Below are 13,605 nucleotides of genomic sequence, written 5' to 3' on the forward strand. Positions count from 1 at the left end.
AATACTGATGGAATAAATGTATTCAGAAATAGGGTAATCTACGGGATGAAGGTTAACGCAAAGGTCAGCAGCCCAAAGAACAGAGGCTCTGCCTTTCCTGACTCTGGGATACTTGAGAAGCAATTTCAAACCTCTCCACTGCTCTGGCACAAGCATAACCTGTGTGGCAAGCCATAGTTCCTAGTTGCTTCTTACTGATGCTCCAAGGCTAAATGAGATAAAATGTATGTGCTGTGCTTTAAGCTCCATTGAGGAAAGGCACTGAATAAACTTAAGGATAATTTATGAATCCTGAGCTTGCAGTAATCACTTCCAAGTCCATCTCATAAAAGGAAAAAAAAAATGGAAATAGGAGGCCAATGCTATGTGGTTGGTAAAAAGCTCAGGAAACTTTGCACAATGATGATAAGCCCAAACAAGATCATTTTATATACATAACACCGTTGACTAATCCAGGAGACTTTCCCAAAAAAACCTAATTCCTTCCATTGCCCAGACAATAGTTCACTGGCAGAGCATCTGGTATATGAATCAGAGAAGTTTGGTCTGGCAGTCCTAGTCTGAGATCCAATATCTAATTTCCTTTTAATTTAGCATAATTATTTTTGTAAAACTTTATGGCCCTACTCCAGTGGATGTGCTTGGCAAGGACTGCCAAAATCCTGTGTTCTCTTCAGAGTCACATTCTTAGGCCAGCTTCTCCCTACTTTTTCTCTCTCCCTTCCAGTTGCATTTTACCTTCCTCCCTCTACCACTTAATCAGTGTCTGATTCTTTTATGCTAATCTGTATTGAAGAGAAGGGACAATAAGAATGTACTCTGAAAATTTAAACATGAGCATGTATTTGGAAATTCAATCTACTAGAATATTGTTCCAGTTAGTAGTGATGATTTGGGCTGCTCTGAGTTTGTTGTAATAACAGCTTTCAGTATAGTTGAGTTACATCAGGTAAAGTTAGTCAGGACAAAGTAGCCACATCATCCAGAAACCGTGAGGGCCCCAACTGTTCACCAACCAGTTTTCCTAAACCATTAAGTGACTGAACGAGTCCCATTTCCAAACTGATAATTCTATGCTTTTATCAAACACTTTCTCTGACCTGCAGGAATGTGTTTATTTGGAATTTAAAAAGAGAAATCTAGAAGGAAAATGCTATTCATATAAGCCTTAAAAATCTCAGCTGATTTTAAATGTCCAGATACAGGAAAAAAACAAGGAGAATCTTCTAAGTCTAAACCAAATCAGAATGATTCCTCTGGAGAAAAGACACAGTAACTGCTGTTTTCAAAATACAAAGTAAGGTCACATTAAGCCATGGTTAAGGAGGAAAAGGTAGCTGCTCTTCAGGAGTCTATCTATTCAGAGAGCGGGAAGTCAAGGGGAAAATCACTCTCCTCTGACTAACGCAGTGGAATTGTTTTCCTCATGATGGTGCCCCTGCATTTTTCTCCCTTCTTAAGTTCCCATGGTTACAAAAGGACATGGCACACACTTTTATATATATATATATATATTTTTTTTTAAATGACAAATCCCAGGGATGTAAAATGGCTTCCTCTGGTTAGCCTGAATTTGTCATTTTGCTTCCGAGATTTTCCTATTGGCCTACTTAACCTAGAACCACATGTACAAGGAATAATGTGAAGGGGGGATGGCTATTTTAAGAAACCGAAAATGCCAGGTAACCACTTTAAGGCCATTACAATTTTATCCTACACACACGCTGAACACACACTTGAAAAGTGTGAGAGTTTGAAAAGACAGAGCTCTGAGGATCAAAAACGTAATACTGCTCTTTCTTACAGACTCTTTAGAAGAAGACTTGAAGAGTAAAAATTATGTTTCTTTGGACTATGAAGGGAATTTTCAATTCAATCAACAGATTCTAAAATGTCTTTAATCAAGAAATTTTTCCAAAAGGTTCTTTAAAAGAGAGGTAACTTTAACTGAGCCACTTTGCGCCCTCCTCAATGTGGGGTTTGTCCCCTTGCACTAAAGGGGAAGGAAAGCCATACATTCCTAATGGGCAATTAGAAAATCATTTTCTCGATGCCTACTCATTTCAGAAGCAGGAGAGTGCACATATATGAGGATAACAAGACAACCAGGAATTGGACTGAAGAGAAGTATCCAGCAGATGACATAATCTCCAAGGTTTGGGCAGACCAGATCAAATTTTGGAGATGTCATTTCTTAGTGTCCCCACTGTTGCGTGACTAGGTGTTTTGGCTTCTTCTGGGACTTACAGATACAACCTTGTCTTTCTGTTTGATGAACTCAAACCTTTACCAAGCAGCCTTTCTGCCAGCTTTGCTCATGCTGACTTGAACAGGGCAATAAGCTACACCAGATACAAGCTGTGAGGCACGTTTTCATGCCAATAGACTCCAAAGCTGAAGGCAAGAACTTCATCAAATATTGTAAAATGAGAATTCAACATATTTCTAATCTAACTACCTTAGAGTTAATCAACGCTACGTAATGACGATGTGTGAAATCTCACAGTGCGCTCCACAGTGCAGAAAGACCTCCCAGGTATCCTCGCACATGTCCACATCACTGAGGGTTGCAAGTGTAATAGGCTGAATTTTCTTCTGGATGCGTTCTACTTAGGGCCCCTGCAAAGCTGTAGATTAAAATGATATGGACCACTTAGCCGTGGCTTACACACTAAACTGGACAACAGCAACAATCCAGCGGACAGCATTTTAACAAAAGCAGCCTAGGGACTTATTTTTGTTGGTTTGGTTTTCTAAAGAAACATACTTGATTCGATTTTTTGTATTCCATTTTTTTAAGCCTTACAACTCTGAACAGATACTGTTTAGATCTAAGCAATACCCAAGTAATGAAGATGCATCAAAAATAAACATCCTCAGGGGAACACAGGCCTAAAGCAGTAGGTGATAAGCACTGCACAACTCTCTCAGGATGGCATAAACCAACAGTCCAGCTACCAGAGTCGGCAGGAGTCCGTGCCTCTGTTCATCGTGGAATTGGACGGACAGTTAAAAGCCTTCTGGAATTCTTCAAAGTTGCTAACTGCACCATTGACCCTGAAAAAGATATGTCAAAGTCCATGTCATTTAATTCTTACAAATCAACAGGTTCTGGACAAAACTGTATCATTATATTGCTTGATATGATGTTGCATTCACTTAATCTGTTTACAGGGAGATAACTGAAGCCCAAAATGGTTAAGTAAATTTCCAAAGAAATTAACAGAGCCGAGACTAGAACCAGACAAATGCTATTAATCTTCCAAATACCTTCAAATTTCTATAAACCGTAGGATCTACAATTCCTATAAATTGTATATAGGGTCATACATTCCTATAAATTCAGAAATTCCTACAAACTAGAAGATTTACCAATACTTAGCTTTTCTAACTATTTTTTAATTTAACTTTTTAAGGAAGATATAACTGATAGAGAGTATACGCATTTCAAATGTAAAGATCATTTAGTTCACATGAATACACCCATGTTACTACCACCCAGATCAAGACATGGGATATTTCCAGCACCTAGAAGGCTCCCTTGTGTGCCCTAACAGTAGCACCTCCAAGCATAACTACTAGTCTGACCATAGATTAGTTCTGCCTGTTTTTTAACTTCACATGAGTGGACCACATAGTATGCACTCTTTTGCCTCTGACTTCTTTCATTCAGTATTATGTCTGTTAAGATTCATCCATGTTCTTGCTATCTTTAAATTACCTTTTTTTAAAAAAACATTTTATTTATTTATTTATTTGGCTGCTCAGGGTCTTAGTTACAGCACACGGGATCTTCACTGCTGCATGCAGGATCTTTAGTTGCGGCATGCGGGATCCTTAGTTGTCACATGCGAACTCTTAGCCGCGGCATGTGGGAGCTAGTTCCCTGACCAGGGATCAAACCCGGGCCCCCTGCATTGGGAGCACAGAGTCTTAGCCACTGGACCACCAGGGAAGTCCCTAAATTATCTTTAAAGAACTCTTTCAATCTACAAAAACACTTTTTATAAACTCCTATTATGTTTGAAGGCTCATATTTACCTAGAATTCGGTTTATGCAACCATAAGCTAATGAATGGTGTCTAGCTGTTATTGATGAGTAATGCTTTACTGGAGTTAGCTCCAAAATCTGGTGTTCTTGCAAGCTCCCTGACTGCAGTAAAGACTGCGGAGTCCTACTCAGCACTTTGATTCTAACTGCCTTTTGGAAGTGGTATTTCCATTGTGTGATTTCTGCTGCACTCAAAATCTACAGTTACCGCAGAGATCACTAACAAGCCAGGAAAAACCTCCCCCCTCATCTATTCCTTACTCGACTGCATGTTCAAAAGGCTGACTAGAGACAGCATTCTCGGCCACTGACTGTTTCTTCCCTAATGACTTTGTTCCCTATGGGCGTTTGAATGAATATAATGGCCTGTATCCCCGAATCCCCAAACCTCTTGTGTTTTAGCTGGGATGTATGGGGAGGGATGCAGGTTTCATAGTATGATTCACCCTGGGAAAGTGTTAAGGATAGAATTTAGCTGACAATCAGTAAGTATACTCTGCAAATTATCAGCTAAAATCCAACCTTACAGGCAACTAGTTAGTAAAAGGAAATTAGTTTTTAAAAACTTATCTGTTGAGTAATTAATCCACTGTGTGGTTTCATCTGCACCATTTGTCAGTGGAATCAGCATTCTTGACAGTTTAGCCCAGTGGGGGAGAATTTCTAACACAATGATTAGATTTTTATGCTATTGGGTAATTTATAGTCAATTTCTGAAGCATTTCTAAGGCAAGGCTTTGGGAATAAGACTTTAAAACAGGAGAAATTTTAGATGACTTTCCTGCAATATGCTAACGGATTCGTTTAAACATTAAATATAAAGATATCCAGATGTAATATGTTCTAAGCAGAGAACAAATAAATACAAATTATTACGGTTTCTTGCATTTACTATTATAACTCTGTCCCCTACTATAGAAAATTTCCCTCAAACTATGCTAGAAACCTAGCATGGCTTAAGTAATATTAATCTTAATTTTATTTTTACTTAATATTTTATACATTCTAACAATTAAATAAGATTGTAATTCATAATTCTTTTCCCTTCATATATAAGCAATTGTTTCAAAATATGACTCAAACTAAAAGCCAAAATATAGAGCTTTTGCCTCCAGATATGAATTACAATAGCTAAATATCACCATATATCCTCCTTGGTGTTCAGAGCTATTCAGAAAGTGGGCACTCATTCATGTCTGTTGGTTGGCTGTATGAAAGTACAAGAGGCATTAAATAGGATATTCTACAACACAAATTAAACCAGAGCTCTAGGTGTTTTAAGCCACAGTGCATAAGATCTCATCCTTATCTAAGAAAAGAGATTTTTGGCCCATGTTTCTAAAAAGTAGGCAGTTGGATAAATCAAACATGCCAGTTTACTGAGCACCTGTGGTGTGCTCAGGGCACCCATGGATTGCTGCCTTTCAAAAATTGAAAGATAATAAATGGGAATTAATACTAAAGCTATGATTTGGATTCTAAATTACCTTTGGAGTCTTGTACAATCTCACAGATCTCTTGATACTAGAGGTGTGTACAAAAGCCTACTACTGAAATTTAGGTGAGAGAATGCTAACTAAACCAGCTTCCTACTAATTAAAGAAAAGATGCTTAGTTTCTGTTTGGCCAGATTTTTTTTTTTTTTTTTTTTGTCTGTGAAATGGAGCTATCACTGTTCACAATGCAGGCTTTGGTCAGATCACCTATTTTAGAGCCCTGGGATGGCTGGGGAGGGGAGGAGATGGAGATGGGCATTTAAAAACTAGTGTCACAAGGGCTTCCCTGGTGGCGCAGTGGTTGAGAGTCCGCCTGCCTATGCAGGGGACACGGATGGATTTGTTCTCGGGCAGCTTCTGGTCTGTAGGAATTGCACCTCACCTAGAAGAGAAAACATCCCGATAATTATGTTTCAATTACACATTTTCTACTGCCTTAACTGCTCCAAATTATACTGAAGAGTAATTTTAGACTCAACGGATGACAAGCAGTTTTAGGAGATCAGATAACACAACACCTTCATCAGTAGTAACATCTATTATTCCAATTCCCAGAGTAGAAAGTTTTATCATTGTGAATACTTCCAGAATTTGAGTAAATTAAGAGAGGTTTCCAAACAAATGCTTTAAATCAAGAGAATAGCATATGTGTCCAGGAATCAACCAATGTGTTCATTCAGTTAACATGCTTGGAATAGCCCTTATCAAATTTAACCACATTCGTTTGAATCAATAAAATGAATCAATCATCCATTATTGAATATGGTCATGAGAAGTAGGTATTTTGCACCCTGGGTGCTTTGTTTGCTTCATCCTAGTTCAGGCCTTGGATAGAAGGACACTGCTCCATCTGCTTTGAAGTTAGGCATGGCTATATGACTTGCTCTGACCAATGAAATGTGAGCAGAAGTGATATATGTCACTTCCTGGCAGAAGCTTTAAAAATCTGGCAGAAGTTTTAAGAGTAATAAGAACAATTTAAGATGCTACAATTAAGGGCCAGTGCACATTTCCTCGTATTTCTTCCCTACTCCTATGGTGACCACGGAAGCACATGTGGAGATAAAGACTCCAAAACCCAGGTCCTTGAGTAGTAACTACGAGCAGAGCCCCAGTGCTGACCCATGCTGGACATGGAACATGGACAAGAAAAAAAACCTTTCCTTGCACTGTCTGTTCATGTACCCTCACCTACTTAATCCTGATTTGAACTGTGTCTTGAAATATGATATAGCTTGACGTATGAATAGAACTAGGAAACATGAATATGATGGGGGGAATTCCAGGTGGAGGAGAAAATGGAAACAAAGACATATCTGAGAGAAGAAAAAGCAAGACAGTCAGCTTGGCTGGACTGTGTGGTGCATAGTGGGCAGCAATGGGAGACCAGGGGAGGGTGAGGATAGGGCCAGATTTCTGAAGTCCTGAGCAAGAGGCTACAGTGTTCAGACTATATTTAAACATTGGTTTTGAGCACAAAGGTGATAAAAAATATATATTTTTAAAAGATTTATCTGGCAGGGGTATTTTAAAAGATTTATCTGGCAGTAGTTTGAAGATTATTTATGGGCCCCAGGAAGGTTCCCAATGAATGTCTACTAAATAAGTAGCAATGAGAAGAGAGAGAAGAAGGATAAGAAGAATATCTGAGGAAAAACTGACAGGTCACAGAAACTACAGGGATACAGGAAGCAGCAAAGGTGATACAATGCTATTGCTTTATTGCTTTTGATGAACATAAACCATCCGTCACTGTGGTTCTGAATTTGACTTTGAAGATGTTTTTTGTAATGGGAGCACTTAACTTCCTCAGAAGCTAGCTAAGGTGAAGTTGTTTCTCACAATTTTACCTCACTTTTTCGTATGTTATTTCCTCTTACATTCTTCCATTATTATGTAGTATTGTCTTTGCTTCATATATCATTTATGAGATTTCTAAAAACACATTTTCGTTCTTACTGTTTTCCTAGTATCTTCCCAGGAGAGAAAATAATTTTACTCCTTATAAGCAGACTTATTTCAATGTATAGAAGGTTGAAAATCTCCTCAATCCGCTAGTAGGAAAAGCTCCAAGATAAATTTCTCATTAGTAATATAAAATATCTTGTCATTTTTTTCTTAATCTCTTTAAAGTAAGTCATATATAGTTTGAAATTTTATTTGGAGACATTTCAAAACTATGACTGTAACGTTGATATCAGTTAATTTACTTCATCTACTAAGATGGATCTTAAGTTAGAAAGTAAGAACTTAAATAAGAACTGACAGACCTTGTACTTTGTCCTCTAGAGTAGAGGACAGCAAACATTTTCTGTAAAGGACAGATAATAAATATTTTAGGCTTTGCAGATCGTAAGTCTCTGTTTTAACTGCTCAACTCTGCCACTGTAGCACAAAAACAGCCATAGACAATGTGTAAAGTATAGAGCATGGCTGCTTTCCAATAAAACATTATTTACAAAAATAGACAGCGGCAACATATGGCTCACGGGTTCTAGCTTGCGAATCCCTGCTCTAGAAAGTTCTAACTATATCTGTGTTCTTATTTTAGATATCTGGCCCAGTACTGACCCAAAAGAAAGTCTCCTTAATTGAACTGTGTTAATCTCAGTGTTTTCAAGCAATTTATCTAAAAATGTCAAGTGTCTTCAATATACCCAGCCTCTTTGCTGGATGCTATGGAGATAAATAAGAAGTGTATGAAGATGTACGAGCTATGAAGATAAAAGTAAAAGTCTTTTACATTTTGATAACAATTAAGCACTCAACTGCATGGTAATGAAGATAAATGCAAAGGAGTTGGAGATTTCTTTTTAACGAGAACTGGAGTCCTTGGGGAAGTTTGTGGAAGATGCGGAGGAGGTGGAACTTGACATGGATCCTGAAGGTAAAGATGGAACTGAATAATCTGAGGGGGAGGAGTACAAAGGGGGTCGTCACTTTGTAGAAGGAAAATCAAAAGCAAAACCACAGACACAATAATGAGCAGAACATTGTGCGGTGGAAGTGAGGACACCTGCCGGCTAAGTGTGAGTCTGGTGGAGCTATGGGAATTTAGAGTTGGTTGGGTAGAGTTGGATGAGACTGAGGAGAACTTTGAAAGGTGTTCGGTCTCAATGTGGTGGGCACTTGGGAGCCACTGCAGTTCCTTCGGCAGGTCAGTAATGAAATAAAAAGGCTATTTCAGTTGCATGTAAGACAGACAGTGGTAGAAAGACGCCGAGGTCAGGAAAACATGCCATAAGGCTGTTGGGATAATCCAGAGTAGACGAGATCGAGGCTGACCGTCTATAGATGACTAAATAGGGTTAATGGGGAGAAAGGGAGGCTGAATCTGAAGAGCAGTTAAAAGGATGAAACGTCAGCTTTTGGGACACATGTCATAAAAATGAGGACAGGTAAATCAAATAAGACCTAAGAATCCAGGTTTCTTAACCAGGAAGACCCAAAGACTGAGGGTGAGGGTGTGTTGATAGAAGTGAGAAAACTAAAAAGGAAAGTCACTTTGTTGTTGACTCCACTTTTGCTGATGTCAGGTTGATAAATGATCATTTATTTAGTGTTGTCATGTCAGCTTTAAGAAATAAAGACCCCAGACAGATGAGAATTCTTTAGCCAGAGTCAACCGAAGAAGACGTGGAAATGAATGAGCTTACTGAGGAGTGAACAAAAAGAGGAACAGAAAGTTGTACTGATGAAAACTTTTGCCCAGTTTTGAGCATACAGATACAGATTTGCCCACTGTGAGGCCATGCACCAGAACCATCATCAACCCACCCCAGACTTGTTTGAAAATGAGGCTACATATTGTGACATAAACCAGCGCAATAACCGAATAACAAAGAACAACCGGCACTTGGCTCACTGGCCAGATACTCGAACTCAGAATTGTACCTTATTTAGGGCACATCTTTCAATTTCTGCTCAGAGAGCCCATTAAACTCACAAAAGGGTGACATGACTCTCCTTGCCTTTGTTGTTGTTGTTTTCAGCTCTAGTTGTCTTCACATGTTCATTTGGCAGTTGGGAACATAGCCTTGAGGGTCCCCCACAGGTTGAGAGTGGTGGGGTAAAGTCAGCAAATGAGGTGAAGGAGGAGAAATGCAGGAAACCACAGGGCCAAGAAAGCCAAAGAACAAGTCACTAGAAATGGTTACAAATAGTATCAAATACATTAAGAAGTCAGGATATACTAAAAATCAAGTGAGTTACCACAAGGCTGGTAACCCACTTGATAAAAAATACCAATAAACCTTGATTCAGTCAGTTAATTAATTATGTCCCATAGAACATAAAGGTGATATTTGTCCAGAAAATAAGCAGCAAGATAAGACTGCAGCTGAAATCAAAGTTATGCCATTAAACTTTGGTGCCAAACCTTTGATCCAGGGAGCAAGCCAAAGCCCCACGTCTCATCTTTGATGCCCCTTCCTTGGTCTTACTCACTTGAGCATAACTCAGGAAGAAAAGCTGGCTGTTGGTGAACTCAATGCCGGGTAGGAGAGGCTCCTCAACCCCCTGCCTCTTGTCATTTATCCATTTCCTGTAAGCCTGGGGAGAGAAGTAGATAGAAGAGATGATCTGCTGCAATAATGGCTTTTCTCTTTTCTCAGCCAGTGCAGAGATATTAAATATATCCTCCACCGTGTGCAAAATGTAGCCTATCAAGATTTCCTTTAAGAAAACAAACACCTGGAAATGCAAGTCAACGTTGTATTGCTTAACAGTGAAGCAGGTTCACCTGCAAAAAGACCTTTCACTCAATAGATACCAAAGCAGCTGGGCCAAAGTGGGCACATGTTAAATAATGCCCCCTTCCCCCAAAAAGCTTTTCGTTGTATTCCTACCAGGGAACAAACAAATCTAACACAATGGCAAGCCGTATGGAAATAAATTTGGGGGCCAATCTATGGGCAATTTTTTTAAATTTTGCCAGGTAAGAGGGAAAACTATAATCTTCAATCATCATCATTTTATAAAATAAAGTATATTTTAACTAGAATAGAGGAAAGATATAACCTCAGAATAACAGCTTGGTCTTTACACCGAGTGCATTTAGCTTTATGAATGTCTTTCTACATCATCCTCTTATCTTGCTGCTTATGTGTCTTGTTTAACCATGGACCAGTGGATGATGAAAACATTATTACGGACTCTTACCTGGCCCGCTATATGAGAACCCCTAGCCTCTGACCGTAATTTAGAAGTTTGGTATTTTAAGAGAAAATTATAAGGCGGGCTACAGAGACTGTGCTCAAGAAAACGCCTATGAACCTTGCCCTGAGATTTCTGTAGCATGTTTTAATATTACACTGAATGTACCTTCTGAAAACTATCCTTTAAATACATGATTCTTAATAACAAATATTACTTTTAGGGTGACTTTACTCCCCAAAAAGGAAAAAGAAAGAAATGCAGCCCTATTCATATAATAGAATATAATAGAGTCAATGGGGAAATATAATTCAACTTACAGGAATTCACAGAATTTACAGAACTCTTAACTCCTCAAGAAAATGTCTGTGGTGTAAATTGAGGTGCACCCGTATGGTATTTTATAGTTTAATTTTTAAAATCACAGCAAATGTTGCAGTGCGTACCCTAAAAGCTTGTCGCAGACCTCCATTATCGGCAATATTTTCTCCCAGGGTCCTCTTCCCCTTTACCTAACAAAAAGAAAATAAGAGTGTTTGACAGCCAACTGTCATTCAGCAAGAGGCATAAATATGATAGCAAGAGAAAGTGCCATATTTTAAAGAGAAAATTGCATTCAATAAATCAGAGGTAGTCATAACATATTGTGAGATGGCAAACTAACCCCAGCAAGGTGCTCCTGAACATAACTTCTGTTTTATCACGCTACACATTTCTTTCTCACCCACCTCTCTATTCTCACCAATTTAGCCAGCTCTAATAAAATGTTAACATATTCTGAGTGACTCTGGTTAAGTGGGGAAAAAATAGAAATATCAACATACAGATTACTTTCTCTGATTAACTCACCTAATTTGAGTATTCTTTTCAGTGTGCTTTATGTTTCCAAATATCTACCATCCACACAGGAGCAAGGTTTTAAGACCAACCATTACCATTTTACCTTCAGCAAATTCCATGAAAAATTAAAAAGAGGATAGCTCTCATGGGGAACAAAAATCCAATAGAAGTAGTGCAGACCACAAGGTCAAGGTTTGCAATATGTATGACAACCAGCCAAGCACAGTGAAGAAATTCTACCAAACATTTGAAGATTGTTTCTAAAACCCTTAAATAGGCTAGGACAAAAAAATATTCTAAACCAAGATGGCCCACAAGCCAAAATCCAACCTCCTGTGTGTTTTTCTACAGGCTGCAAGGTAAGCCTGGATTTAACATTTTTCAACAATTGGGGAGCAAACAGAAAGGAGGATAATATCTTGTTGCATGAGAAAATTATACACAGTTCAAATTTCAGTGTCCATAATTCAAGTTTTATTGGAACACAGGCACATTCATTCAAATACGTATTGTCTGTGGCTGTTTCCTTCCTACAGTGGCAGAGTTGAGTAGGTGCAACAGAGACCTTACAACTCACAAAGCCGAAATTATTTACTACCTGGCCCTTTACAGAAAAAGTTAGCCAATCCCTGCATCAGAGACAAAATAATGCCCTATAATAATAAAGATGCCTATGTCATAAAAAAAATTACTGTGAAAATATTACTTTATGTGGCAAAAGTGACATTTAAAATATGATTAACGATCCTGAGCTGGAGACATTAGCCTACGTTATCCAGGTGAGTTCAATGTAATTACAAGGGTCTGTACAAATAGAGAAAAAGCAAGTTAGGAGAGTGAGTGTGTCCGAGGGATGCAACGTGAGGAGACTTGACCAGTCACTGCTGGCTTTGAAGAAGAAAGGGGCCAGGAGTCAAAGAATGTGGGCAGCCTCTAAAAGCTAGAGAAGGCAAGGAAAGAGCTTCTCTCCTACAGCAGCTAGAAAGGAAAGCAGCCCTGGTGACACCTTGATGTTAGCTCACTGAGACCTCAGTCAGAAATACAGAACTGTAAAATAATAAATTTGTGTTGTTTCAAGTCACTAAGTTTGTGGTGATTTGTTATAGCAGCAACAGGAAACTAATACACATTGTTCTAAACTTTCAAGCCACAGATGCTACCAACTCTTTATTTTTAAGCTAGCCCAATCCCCCAGGTATCAAACAATACCAATGAATAAAAACTAATCTTCAGAAAACATTAATCTCTGTAATCACCCAGGATCCTCCTAGCTTCAGTCCCCAAAAGTTAACACTCCTGCTTTACATACCTTCTTTCTTTTATTACGCTCCTACGAGGTAAGTGCTATTATCACCATCCTTGCTTAACAAATGAGGAATCTAAAGCTGAGAGTGTGTCGCAGATGTCATTGGTGCTGCACCAAATCCCCTTTTCTACCAGGACTGTGAACCCAGTCCCGTAACTGCTAGTGGCTCAGGAAGATTAAGCTTAGCTTAGGGGAATCCCCTCACCTTGAGCTTGCTGGGAGGTGATACCCCCACCTCTCAGTAACTGACTGATGTAGAGTTAGAATAGCCCAGCCCCTTATCCCAGGCTGAACAATTCCTGCGATGCAATTCATGCTCCAGAATCCTCTATGGGATCAAACTGAGGCTAAACTTCTGAAACCAACAGGTCTTCCTTGCCACCTTACAGGTTTCTCCTGAAACTACTTCTGCAACGAACCTTTTTATCTAAGAAACCCCTATCTTGGGCTCTGCTTCTAATGGACCTGACCTAAGAGTGATTAACTGAACTGCCCATATTTCACAAGGATTCGAACCCAAGCGGTCTCTGTCCAGAGCCTTTGCTCCATAATATGTTACCTTCTCAAGTCTTAACTCCTCTTGACTATAGTGCTTCTGTTTATAACCACTCATGCTCAAATTTAATCTCCTTCCTTGTTCCCCTAAGCTTTTCTTTTAGAGGTTTGAGGACTAGCTTCACCCCTCAGGCCCCTCCCACTCTGGACCACCTCAGTAGACCATATGGCCCTAGATTTTTTTTTCAGTATTTTTTCTTCTT

At 39.0% G+C, this 13,605-nt stretch overlaps 1 protein-coding gene across 1 annotated transcript in view; it reads right to left on the reverse strand.

The window, feature by feature from the left end:
* Nucleotides 1–1,549: 1,549 nt before the first annotated feature.
* Nucleotides 1,550–13,605, reverse strand: part of PHEX (phosphate regulating endopeptidase X-linked) — a 188,569-nt gene continuing 176,513 nt past the window's right edge. Inside the window, exons 19-22 of the mRNA XM_024739450.1 lie at nucleotides 11,148–11,213; nucleotides 9,994–10,098; nucleotides 5,865–5,929; nucleotides 1,550–3,057 (exon numbers count right to left, since the gene is read on the reverse strand). Coding sequence (XP_024595218.1) covers nucleotides 2,955–3,057; nucleotides 5,865–5,929; nucleotides 9,994–10,098; nucleotides 11,148–11,213 — 339 coding nt within the window. The 3' untranslated portion in view covers nucleotides 1,550–2,954. The remainder of the gene's footprint in view (nucleotides 3,058–5,864; nucleotides 5,930–9,993; nucleotides 10,099–11,147; nucleotides 11,214–13,605) is intronic.

Source organism: Neophocaena asiaeorientalis, unplaced genomic scaffold (assembly GCF_003031525.2).
Source record: "Neophocaena asiaeorientalis asiaeorientalis breed wild unplaced genomic scaffold, Neophocaena_asiaeorientalis_V1.1 scaffold194, whole genome shotgun sequence".
Taxonomy (NCBI): domain Eukaryota; kingdom Metazoa; phylum Chordata; class Mammalia; order Artiodactyla; family Phocoenidae; genus Neophocaena; species Neophocaena asiaeorientalis.